Below are 12049 nucleotides of genomic sequence, written 5' to 3'. Positions count from 1 at the left end.
GGAATATATACATATTAGAGATAAGAAACTTTTTACAAGAGAAATATAAGAGCCTTCGGAATAGATGATTAAAAAGTCTGTGTTCCTGGGAAGGAGTCATGTGCCACCTTCTGCCCCACAAAAGCCCAGATTTTTGAGGAGGGAATGAAGCTGTGGCCTCAGCCAGGCAGTGTCTAAGTCAAGAACAGGGAACTTGGGCATGACATAGTAACCTGCTCTCTGACTCATTTCCCTTTTTCTTCTGGATAAAATGCCCTTGGGGAGAAGGCACCCAGAAGCTCCTGCACTAGAGGTGGAGATGAAGGAGAAGGAGACCCCCGATGCACACTTCACAGTGGACAAGCAGAACATCTCTCTCTGGCCTCAAGGCAAGTGCCAGCGACTGCTGCATGCCCAGTTGGTGCTTATGCCAATCACCACTCTTCAGTGATCCTTAACAGCCCTCTGTGTCTCCTTCCAGAGCCTTCTCCCAAGTCAGATCTGTCTCAAGTCCTAAGGAAGACTCTCAGCCTCCGTGTGGCCTTCATCTGTTTGTCACTGGTGCTGGTGGCCATGATTGTGCTTCAAGCTGTCTTCTGTAAGTCACCTGGTCCCTGGAGACCCAAACCTTTTTTTTTTTTTTTGCTATTTTTCTTGGTGTTTTCAATGTTTTCTGGAAGTTTCCTGATGTTTCTGGAAGCTGGCCTGCTGCTCCTCCTATCCCCGAGTTCTTGGGTTTTTGACTGGCATTAGGAAATGTCTGTTCTCATACTCTTCAGGCTTGAGCAAAGAGTCACCCATCTTTTTATGTCTGTCTTGGCCTCCCTTAGCACCCTGTCACTCACAGCTCTGAGACCCTTGGATTCAAAACCTTATGGATAGCTCCAACAGTGAGAGTGATGTCTCCTGACCCTACTAGGGACCAATTCTCCACTGAGCAGACAGAGAACTTGGCCAAGCCAGCAAATCTCCCCGATGATCTCCTCACTCTCTTGTATGTCCATACCTGGAGCCTTCTTATTCCTCTTCTAGTTTCTACTGTGGTCACACCCTTCTCCCTTCTGACACATCTCTAGAAAGTATAGGGAGGGAATATTCTCTTTTCATGGCCTGCATGTGTGGTCTCAGATTCTTGGCCACACCCTTCCAGGTCCCTAACATGGACCTTGAACTTATCCTGGACTCCTGGTTTTGATTCTCCTCTCCTCTCCTTTTTTCTCCTCCCCTCCTCTCCTCTTCTCTTCTTCCCCACCTCTGTTTCTTGTTGCCCTGGCTTTCTTGGAACTCAGTAGATCAGGCCTGCTGAACTTCACTGAGATCTGCCTGTCTCTACTGAAATTAAAGTTGTATGATACCGTGCCTGGCTGTTCCTGGCTTCTAGCAATGCCTTTTTTATAGGACTCTTTTTGGAAAAATCTCACATTTTACTTTATTTTGTTTTATGTATGCAAGTGTTTTGCTTGCATGCATGTTTACTGCATGCCCTAGAATATTTTGCTTGCTTGTTTGTACACCACAAGCCCTGGTGGCCAAAGATAGAAGAGGGCATTGGGTCCCCCTGGAACTGAGGTTATGGATGCTTATGAGCCTGCCACATTGTTCTGGGGAGTAAACCCAGGTTTTCTGCAAGAAACAGCTTCCTGTGGAGCTGTTTTCAGTCCCACGGGATTTTTTTGATAGTTATTGGTTAGTTTTTGTTCACATGCCTGTGATCTTAGTAAAGTATGGAAGATGGGGCCAGGGAAGGGCAGAAATAGCTTTAATGCCCTTCCCATGTGTCCTGGAGTCTGCATGGATATTGCCCTGCCCAAGGCCATAGAGCAGCTTGTGAGCAGACAAGGGAGGGGTGTGCTGCCCTAGCTGGTGGCTGTGTCTTTAGCAGGAGATGGCTGGGGACTAACTCATAGGCTCAGAGGGGTCTCAGTGATGGAGTGATGATGGGTTTACTAAGGGTGCCCCTTTACTGAGTTCACTCTGACCATACTAAGTAAGACATTTCAGGGGCTTGGTCCTGCAGTTTTCCCTTCCTTGGGACAGCACCTTATCTCTGTGGCTAAAACCCCTCAACTGACTTCCTGACTTTCTCAAATCCAGACCCCAGGATGATGGACAAAATACTGCAAGTGAAGAGCGATGCCCAGATGTTAAGAGGTCGTGTGGACAACATCAGCACCCTGCGTTCTGATCTCGAGAAGGACAGAAGCCGTGTGGAGGACGCTGAAGTTCAGATGCAAATGCTGAACACCAGCCTCACCCGGGTGCGTTCGCAGATCCTGACTTTGAGGAACAGCATGGAAGTAGTCAGTGCCCACATCACTATGTTAACAAGAAGCTGGGAGGAGGTCGGCAACCTCAATGCCAAGATCCCAGAGCTGCAAAGAGATCTGGATAAAGCCAGTGCCTTGAATGCAAAGGTCCGAGGACTGCAGAACAGCTTGGAGAACATCAACAAGCTGCTCCAACAACAGAGTAAGTAAATGAGAAGATCATCCTGCAGGCTGAACGGTGGCCACAAAACCCTACCTGTCTCAAACAGGCAGCAGGCCGGTTTGTAGGTGGGCAGGGGAAAGGGAAGTGGGTGGACTGGAAAATTAACAAGGAAGGTGTCTTTGTTAGGGTTTACTAAGGCTGTCCGTGGCAACTCCTATAAAGAAAACATTTAACTGAGGGTGTCTCACTTACGGTTTTAGAGGTCCAGTCCATTGCCATCATGATGGGGACCATGGCAGCATGTAGGCAGACATGATGGAGCAGCTTAGATACCTACATCTTGATAGGCAGGCAGCAGGAAGTCACTTGACTGTCACACTCAGAGAAGCTTGAGGAAAAGGGACCTCAAAGCCTGTCTTCACAGTGGCATCCTTCCTGCTAATAGTGCCACTCCCTTTGGGGGCATTTTCTTTCCAGCCACCACAGAAAGTCTATTGGTCTGAGAGGACTTGGGGCAGTGAGGAGAGAAAACACCAGGCCTAACTTGGGTCTCTACACTAAGGTGCAGAGCATAGAAGCATTAGGGGGTATCCTAGAGTTCTGTATGGTCTGGAAAATACACGTATTTTGGGTTTTGAGTGAGTGAGTTTATTTTTTAAAAATATTTATTTATTTATTATATATGCAATATTCTGCCTGTGTGTATGCCTGAAGGCCAGAAGAGGACACCAGACCTCATTATAGATGTTGTGAGCCACCATGTTGTTGCTGGGAATTGAACTCAGGACCTTTGGAAGAGCAGGCAATGCTCTTAACCTCTGAGCCATCTCTCTAGCCTCGAGCGAGTGAGTTTAAAAGTATATAATGAACTAAAAATAAAAGAATGAATGACAAATGATATATGGATCGATGATTGATAGGTAGATAGACTGATACATAAGTAATAGATTGATATAGCAAAGCATAAAATTGGACACTCAAAACATCCAGCAGAAATCACCTGGGGAAGCTTTGATGAAGCCATCTGCTGAAGTTTCTGTTAGAGAGTCCCTGAGGAGCAGAGGGTCCTGGAGTAGCAAGAGGGTCCCTGAGGAGCAGAGGGTCCTGGAGTAGCAGAGGGTCTCCAAGGAACAGAGGGTCCCTAAGGAGCAGAGGGTCTCTGGGAACAGAGGGTCCCCAAGGAGCAAAGGGTCCTGGGGTAGCAGAGGGTCCCCAAGGAGCAGGTGGTTCCCGAGAAGTAGAGGGTCCCTGAGGAGCAGTGGGTCCCTGGGAACAGAGGGTCCCCGAGAAGTAGAGGGTCCCCAAGGAGCAGAGAGTCCCTTGGTGCAGAGGGTCTCCAAGGAGCAGAGGGTCCTTGAGGATAAGGCTTTCAAGAAAAGGAACAAATAGCAGCTGGAAGGTGACACCATCCAATCCAGAGCTACAACAACCAACAGAAACGGACTCAGGAAGTTGAAGCAGTCATCTGGAGTTCCAAGTTGAACTTTCTCTCCTTAGATGGCACTTTGAGACAATCATACTTGGGTTTGAAATCGGGAGGAGTGAGCATATCCTCTCCAGGGCCAGCTTCTCGTTGAGCTCACATGGTAACATTTTATTAATATATGTTACACATGGCCTGTATCTTGCCCTTTCCCATGAAGTTTATTACTGTGAGCCAGGTCCTAGGACCTCTGTGTTCCTCTAATATTCTCCCCTCCCTGCCATTGTACCTTTTCTGGCTTCAGGTGGTCTGTCCACAAATCTCATACCTTTAGGGTTCCAACAGAATCTTTTAGGTGTCCCCAATCCCCAACTCCAGGAACCCAAGGACTCTTAGATCTGGATCCATTCACTGCTGTCCCCAGGATCTCACTGAACAAACCTCCCCAGTCAGGATGCAGTGGAACCAGGAGCATCGCGGTTACCTCAGGCCCTGTTTTCCAGGTGACATTCTGGAGATGGTGTCCCGAGGATGGAAGTACTTCAGGGGGAACTTCTATTACTTTTCACACACCCCAAAGACCTGGTACAGTGCGGAGCAGTTCTGCATTTCTAAAGAGGCTCATCTGACCTCAGTGACCTCAGAATCAGAACAAGTGAGTACAGTCATCACTGGCTCTGTGAACAGCATGCCAGAAAGACTGGGCAGGAGTTTGCTGCAGTAACAAAATTCCTCTACTGTCCATGAGCTAACAATGAAAGCTTATTTTTTTGTGTGCATGTATGCATATCTCTCTCTCTTGTGCGCTCTCTCTCTCTCTCTCTCTTGCGCGCTTTCTCTCTCTCCTCTCTGTGTTGGGTGTATATGAATGTGTGTATGTCCAGGAGCATGCATCCATGCATGTGTGGAGGACATCAAATGTCCTGTTCTATCACTGTCTCATTCCCTGAACACTGACTGGTAGCTACCAAATAAATCCCAACAATCCTCTGCCTCTGCCTTCCACAGGGCTGGGGTTATATGGGCGCCCGGGATTTGAACTCAGAAACTCATGCTTGTGTAGCAAGTGCTCCTACCCACTGGGTCATCTAGCTTCCCCAATCCAAAGGTTTATTTCTCATGAATATGACACATCTCGCAGGGGACAGCAGAGGTTCTGTTCATTGTGGGTAACAAGGTCTTAAACCAAGAGGCTTTATTTCAACATACATCCACAGTTTTTTTTTTTTTTTTTTTTTTTGGTTTTTCGAGACAGGGTTTCTTTGTGGCTTTGGAGCCTGTCCTGGAACTAGCTCTGTAGACCAGGCTGGTCTCGAACTCACAGAGATCCGCCTGCCTCTGCCTCCCGAGTGCTTGGGATTAAAGGCGTGCGCCACCATCGCCCGGCACATCCACAGTTTCTGAAGCAGCAAGGAGACACGGCCAGCTCCACTGGCTGTTAAAGCTCCTGCCCTCAATTAACATGTCATTTCTACTTCCATGTCCCCAGCAAGAGCCAGTCACACAATCCTGCTAGCGTCAAGGAGGACAGCAAGGGGGCGCTCTTTCCACATGCTAGAAGATAGAAATATTTGTGAACACCATTAATGATACCCTGGAACCCAGGAAGCCTCCTTCCTGGTGGCCGAGTGTATACTGGGCTCATTGATCTGGGAGGTGGTGAAGGGAAGCAGATGAGGGCCCAGGTCTGTACTAGCCGATGTCACTGTCTGTCATCAACCTTGTCCCTGAGCCTTGGGGAGATGGCTTTCTTTCCTAGGCCTCACCTTAGTGAATGGATGAAATCGTGCCTGCCCTGGAGGGTAAAGGAGGGAGGGAGGCACAACACCAGCAGTTTCGGTCTCCTGTAATTTAGGTATTTCCTCTCAGGCCATCCCCTTGATGTCCCTTGTCTGCAGTTTAGCTGATTTTCCATCTTCCCAATCCTTCTTTCCTTCCGTTCTGTTATTCATTTGTTTTTAAGACAGGATCTCAGTATGTAACTCAGGATGGCCTTGAATTCTCAATCTTCTGCCACAGACTCTAAAGTGCTGGGATTACAGGCCTCCGCTGCCACACCCGGCAGGCTGAGTCCCCCTGTTCTCCAGCACCTCACTAAAAAGCACAAGCTCCAAGTTTGTTAGCTGATAAGCAATGGGCAGCTAGGACGTGGATGTGGGCTCTGGGCTCCAGGCCTGGGCATGGAGGCACTGAGGGAGGATGCTGTACCTGTGAGCCTGCAAGTCTCACGGGGCATCATTGTCAAGTTCAGGGGCCGCTGCTGTGCACAGGTGAAGAGTAGCCAACAGATAGGTACCGAAAAGTGTGGCAGTGGCTGGGCCTCCTCACTTCCTCTGTGCTCCCCACAGGAGTTTCTCTACAAGACGGCAGATGGGCTTCCATTCTGGATTGGTCTCACCAAGGCAGGGACTAACGGGGATTGGTACTGGGTGGATGAGACGCCGTTCAACATGGAGCAAAGCAAGAGGTGAGTGGTTGGCTGTGCTCTCCTTCCCAGCCTGGCTTGCCGGGGGCTGAGTTCCCGTGAACACAGTGGCAGCCCCGGAGGGGACACCCAGTTAAACGCTGCTGCTGCTCATCGGGTGGTACCTGGGGCCAGTTAGGAACCTGAATGTCCCATGCAGCTGGGCAGCAAGACCTTCTGGCCCGCTGGGGTGAGGGTCTGACCTAAGTCCAGGCCTGTGCAGTAAGGGATTGTGAGAGCCTTGAGAGAAGCGGGGTGGGGGCACAGCAAGAGGCTTAGAGTTCAAGGTCTACTCATCTTCTTAGGTTGTCACCAGGGACGAGAACTGATCAACATTGAATTGAAACTCAATTTTGGGATCAACTCATCAAAATTATTTATTTATTTATTTATTTTCTTGTGTGTGTACATGATGGATATATGAGAACCTGGGGCACACATGTGTAGAGGTCAGAGGACGACTTGTCTGAGTCTGTTCTTTCCTGCCATATGGGTCCTGGGGATTGGACTCAGGCCATCAGGTTTGGTTGCAGGTGTCCTAACCCACAGAGCTATCTTTCTAGCCTCTAAAATAGCTAATTTTAAAGACAGCATCTCATGTATCCCGGGTTGGCTAAGGACTTGCTATAGAGCCTAGGTTGACCTTGAACTTCTGGTCCTCCTGCCTCATCCTCCTGAGTGCTGGGATAAAGGCGGTGGTGCCATGGCTCTGATGCAGGGCTTCCTGCCTGCTAGGCAAGCATCCTGACAGGGGCATAAAGTGTCTTTGTTTTCTCCCTTGGTAGGTTCTGGATTCCGGGTGAACCCAACAATACAGGAAACAATGAACACTGTGCCAATATCAGGGTGCCCTTCCCGCAAGCCTGGAATGATGCTTCCTGTGATAGTAAGCTCCTTTTCGTCTGCAAGCGGCCCCACATCTAGACAATCCCATGACGGGCCTGGCCCCGAGCTCAGCATTTGTGTTGCAACAGTGACCCAGATTGAAGCGATGTCGCTCTCCCTGATACTCCAAGACTGCTCTGTGCCTTAGCGTTTCTTGCTTGAATATTGTCCCAAACACATCCTGCGGTCCATCTGGGTTGCCTGGAACTCTCTGCCCTGGAGGGACTTCGAGGGGGTTGGGTTTAATGGGCAAAACCATGCAGAGCATGTAGAAGTCCCCACTGCCCAGGTGAGGCAGGTGCACCTCTCACCTGCAGATCATTTTGTCTGTGTTTACCTGACCCTTCTAAGAAGCCTTGGATGGCCACATGAAAGCTACATTCGCATGTGACCAGTGCTGGAGGAGACAGGCGTGTTTAGCTCAGCTTCAACACTTTATAATTTATACATGCATTAGAACAGCACCTGGTACTATCAAAATGTGCAACTATTTCATGTTTTCTTGTATCCATTGCAAATACATTGAAAGACATTTTTTTCACACGTGTGTGTGGGTGATCCCAGAGTTCAGAAGAGGATGTCGAATCCCGTGTAGCTGGAGTTACAGCTGTTTATGAACAACCTGATATGGGTGCTGACATCCAAACTCTGCCCTTCTGATAGAGTAGTAAGTGCCCTTAACTGCTGAGCCATCTCTTTATAGTCCTGTAAATTTAAATTATAAAAAAGATGAAAAATATAAAAACATACGTCACAATGCTGGAGGTGTGGCTCAGGGGATAAAGTCCTCTGGCACCGGTGACCCCGAGTCTGACCAGCAGGACCCCTGTGATCCCAGCAGCGAGGAGGTGGAAGAAGGAGGGTCTGAAGTTCAAGGTCACCCTCAACTACATAGTTACATTTGAGGTCAGCCTGCCATGCAAGATCCTGTTTTGGGAGAGGGGACAATTTGCTTCAGGATACTAAGCAATTCTTCCCATATTTCTACGAGGCTCTCTCTAGTTGTCTGTTGAGGAGCACTGGCAGGGGCCTCTGGCTGTTTTCCGTGGGAATAGCTGTTCTTAGTCACCCTGTCCCCACCAGGTTCCATCACCTTCTCATCCACATTCTTTGAGGTCGGAATCCCCATTTCTCTTAGTGAGATAACTCAGTGCAGGCCCGGGCTGGCAGGTCCTCTGCCTTCATTTGAGATGCTTGGTTCAGCTCCCCTTCCTCCTGCCCCCAGGCCATCACAGGCCCAGTACTCCCCCACCACAGCAGCCTGGGTCTCCCACCTCTCCTCTACATGGGGTTCCCTCTCTTGCTAAGCCTGTGCACACAAAGTCCTCTTCTACTCTAAACGTCTCTTGGCTCAAAGCTTCCTTGGAGTGCCTGTTTCCATTCCCAGGGCCACTGTGACCCAAAGAACATGCAGCTTGGGGTACATTCAGTTAGAGGGTAGAAAGAATAGGGGCTTTTGTTTGAATTAAATATGATAAGGTTTGAACAAAGTCCCTTCCTGCAATTCCTTGGTAGTCAGCCTTCTATTCTTTAGCTCTGTTCCCAGGGGAACCTTGTTGAGGTCCTTATTCTTCACAGAGGCTGGGTTTCCAGATCCAAACTGGAATATAACCTGGAGACTAAGGCCTGAAAACAAGGGATCACCAGCAGGGGGCAGCAGAGGGAGTGCAAGAGATGTGAGCTGGCCTCCATTGAGAGTTCCCAGGAGAGACATTGCCTTCTTACATGGGCAGTCAGCATGGTGCCGGGGAGTGAGGAGAGCAGAGAGTGCAGGCTTGTTATTGCTTTCTGATTTTTTTTTTGACACAGACTTTCTATGTGGTCCTGCTTGGCCTTTCGAGTGCTGGGACAAAAAGTGTGTGTCATCACACCAGGTTATAGGCTTGTGTACAGTGTCATGACATCTTTGGGGATCCTCCCAGGGTCCCAAAGACCTCAGCTTGAGGTTCCTTGCTCTTACCAGCAGTCCCCACGTTCTGAAGGTTCCCCTTCTGGCTAGCGTACCCCACCATGGGACCAACTGCCCTCCTTTCCGTTTTCAATGTGATAGCTAAAGAAACTCCATTTCGTGTTAGGCATCCATCTGGTACCTAATAGCCATTCTGTCGCCGACGCAAGCTCCTGGAAGTTTAGTTTCCTGTAACCTTGACTCCTTGACCTCCGTCTGCGTGTTATGATATGACTAACTGCTAAATTTTGGCTTCTGTAACCTGCTTAGGCAGACATTCAAGGACTGTTTAAAGGTCATCTTGATCACTTAATCTTGGCCAAGCTGCTTGTCCACAAGCAGCTCTTGTGGTTTTTGCCTTTAAAAGCCCTTCTTCATCTGCCTCTCGGTGGCATGTCTCTGATTTGGGTTAGAGACTGCAAGTCTGCTAGCAGTTTTAATACATTTGGCTAATTACAACCTGAATTGAGTCAGGTGGTCTTTCCCCAGTAGTCTCATACTCCACAACATCTGGAGATCCCAGCAAGATCGTAGGAGAACACAGATTCAGGGCCTGGGGTCCAGGATAGGTTCTAGTGGGGGTCAAGTCTGGGGTGGATGTGGAGGCCCCAGGAAGCCTGAGACCATGGCTGCACAAATTAAAGAATCACTAGTTAGGGAGGTCAGGTCCTAGATGGGGTCAAATAACACAACTCAGTAGCCCCTGGAGTGAGCAGCCCTGGTTGGGGGCAAGCACATTGGTGAACTTGGGGGACCGGGGCTAATTTTCAAAATAGAACCAAAAGAATTGCTAGCTTAAAACAGGACTGATCGTGAGTTTTTCTAGATGTCTGGACATTTGGGGACTCATACGGGAGATGAGAAGTGATCATAGACCCGATCTCCCGACTCAGAGTATGAGATATGCTTCTGGTGTGCTTATAAGTTTTCTTGTAGGAATGGGAAGAAGATTGAGCACAGCCAAGTTGCCATTGAATTGCATGCTGTAACACTTGAAGGAGTTCTGCAAAGCAGACTGCAGAGCTAAGATGTCCTCACTCTCTGTGAATTAGAATGGCCCACCTTTGATGTGGGGTGGCCAGATGAGGGCCATTTGACCCTCAAAGTGCCAAGGAAGTCTAGCACATAGTCACAGGAACTCTGGCTACCTGGACAGTTCTGTTACATTGACGGCTTCTCTTCCTCCTTTCCAATCCCCTTCTTGGCAGAAAGGTCATAAACCTTAAACAAGACTCCTCTGCTTTAGTCACCAAGTCAGAGTTGGAGGCAGAGTAAAACACTCAACGAAATGTCTGGACACTCGGTGGTGGTCCTGAAAGGAGCAGGAAGAGGAGAAGGAGGAGGAGGGATAAGAAAAGGAAAAGGAGGAAGAGGAGGAAGAAGAGGCAGTGGCAGCAGCAGAGATTCTCTCACCTTACAATCCCTACATCCAGCCAGTCTAGAACCTGACTGTCTGAAGGGATGATGCACGCACAGTCCCAAGAATCTATCCTCACCCATCCTTATTCTCACACCCCAGGAGAGAACCAGCTTATGCTCCACTCCAGTTGAGCCTGACCCCTGCTGTTCTCTCTCCTAGAGAAGCACCCCTAATGGACACCCATCCTTGCCAGAGTAAGGAGCTGATGGGGAGCAGAGGTCCAGGCCTTCTTTTCTAGTTTATGTCCTTTTTGGACCACTGATTTGTATAACTGGAGACCCAGAGCACTCCCTTCTCTGAGAAGCCTCAGGTTATCATCAGCCTCTTGGAAACGGTTTTCTTTACCCATCAGCTCACCTCGGCTGATGGTTTCTAGGTACTCTTTTGACTGCACAGGAGAAGAACTGAATAATGACTGGAGCCAGCAAGGCTACAAAGGGTCCTAGGGTGACTGCGGTAGATGCCAAAAGAAGAGCCGAGGGAATATGGCCGTCCACTCTGCCAAACTGGAATCCCAACACTGATCAACATAAGGGAGCACTGGACACCTATTCCTGGGGCCTCCTGAACAGGATGAGAGCAGCAGCTAGAAACCAACTAATCTTAAAGGTGTCTAAGGTAACTCAGGGAAATCAGGAAATCTCTTGCTTGATTCCTGGATCATCTTCAAGAGGTTTATTGGGTATTTACCCACATTGAACTGGCTGCTGCAGAAAACCAAATGTAACATGGACGGGGCCTGCTTGTTTGTTGGGGTTTCTGTCCCATCCGGTGCCCCACAACTGTTTGGCCACAAAGAAAATCACACATAGGTCTCCATAAATTATAAGCTGACTGGCCCATTAGCTCTAGCCTCTCCCTGGCTAACTCTCACATCTTGATTAACCCATTTTTCTGATCTATGTTAGCCATGTGGCTCAGTACCTTTTTTCAGTGGGGCAGATCACATTGTTACGGGAGGTCCTCCCGCTCCTCCATGGGGCGTGGTCTCTCTCCCTTTAAAAAAGTGGCCACTTCCCTCTCCTCTCTCTCTTCACTTCCTGCTCTGCTGGCGACTAGACTCCCTTCCTGGTTGTGCAGAAGGCTGGGACGGTGATCTGTAAGTTTTTTTCCCCTTTAAATAAATACCACCCTAATAATCATAATTCCAAAGTGGTGTGGCATTGTTTGTGACGTATGCCTTCAGTTGGCACCCAATGTTTGGTGTTAGGACCTCTCCTTCCCCCACTCAGCTGCCGGCTGAGAGTTCGGCTTGGCGCGAGCCTCCCTTCCTCAGCCACGGCTTGTACCTTGGGGTGGCGGTGGCGGCCCTGTGGCCTGTGTCTTGTGCGTGGAGCCAGCAGATTAATATAAATCATCATGCACTGGCTTTTCTTACTGCAGTTCTTTATATTTTCTCTTTAGACATGCAAATGGATGGAAATAGAAAATACTATCCTGAGTGAGGTAACCCAGACCCAAAAAGATGAACATGGGATGTACTCACTCATAATTGGGTTC

The 12049-nt window shown here is 48.9% G+C and overlaps 1 protein-coding gene across 1 annotated transcript; it reads left to right on the top strand.

Annotated features, from left to right (window-relative positions):
* Positions 1-298: 298 nt before the first annotated feature.
* Cd207 (CD207 molecule) lies at positions 299-7685 on the top strand. Its single transcript, XM_005369810.2, has 6 exons — positions 299-368; positions 461-577; positions 2074-2448; positions 4336-4487; positions 6181-6299; positions 7082-7685. The coding sequence occupies exons 1-6, from the start codon at positions 299-301 to the stop codon at positions 7218-7220; spliced, it is 972 nt and encodes a 323-aa protein (XP_005369867.1). The 3' UTR covers positions 7221-7685.
* Positions 7686-12049: the final 4364 nt, after the last annotated feature.

The sequence above is a fragment of the Microtus ochrogaster genome, unplaced genomic scaffold, assembly GCF_000317375.1.
Source record: "Microtus ochrogaster isolate Prairie Vole_2 unplaced genomic scaffold, MicOch1.0 UNK62, whole genome shotgun sequence".
Classification (NCBI taxonomy): domain Eukaryota; kingdom Metazoa; phylum Chordata; class Mammalia; order Rodentia; family Cricetidae; genus Microtus; species Microtus ochrogaster.
The sequence above is the reverse complement of the archived record's forward strand: the minus strand, read 5'-3'. Positions and strand labels throughout refer to the sequence as shown.

Coding starts and splice junctions, on each gene's coding strand:
- Cd207 (XM_005369810.2), top strand. CDS start 299: ATGAAGGAGAAGGAGACCCCCGATGCACACTTCACAGTGGACAAGCAG. Junction 369..460: donor CATCTCTCTCTGGCCTCAAG/GCAAGTGCCAGC, acceptor GTCTCCTTCCAG/AGCCTTCTCCCAAGTCAGAT. Junction 4,488..6,180: donor TGACCTCAGAATCAGAACAA/GTGAGTACAGTC, acceptor TGCTCCCCACAG/GAGTTTCTCTACAAGACGGC.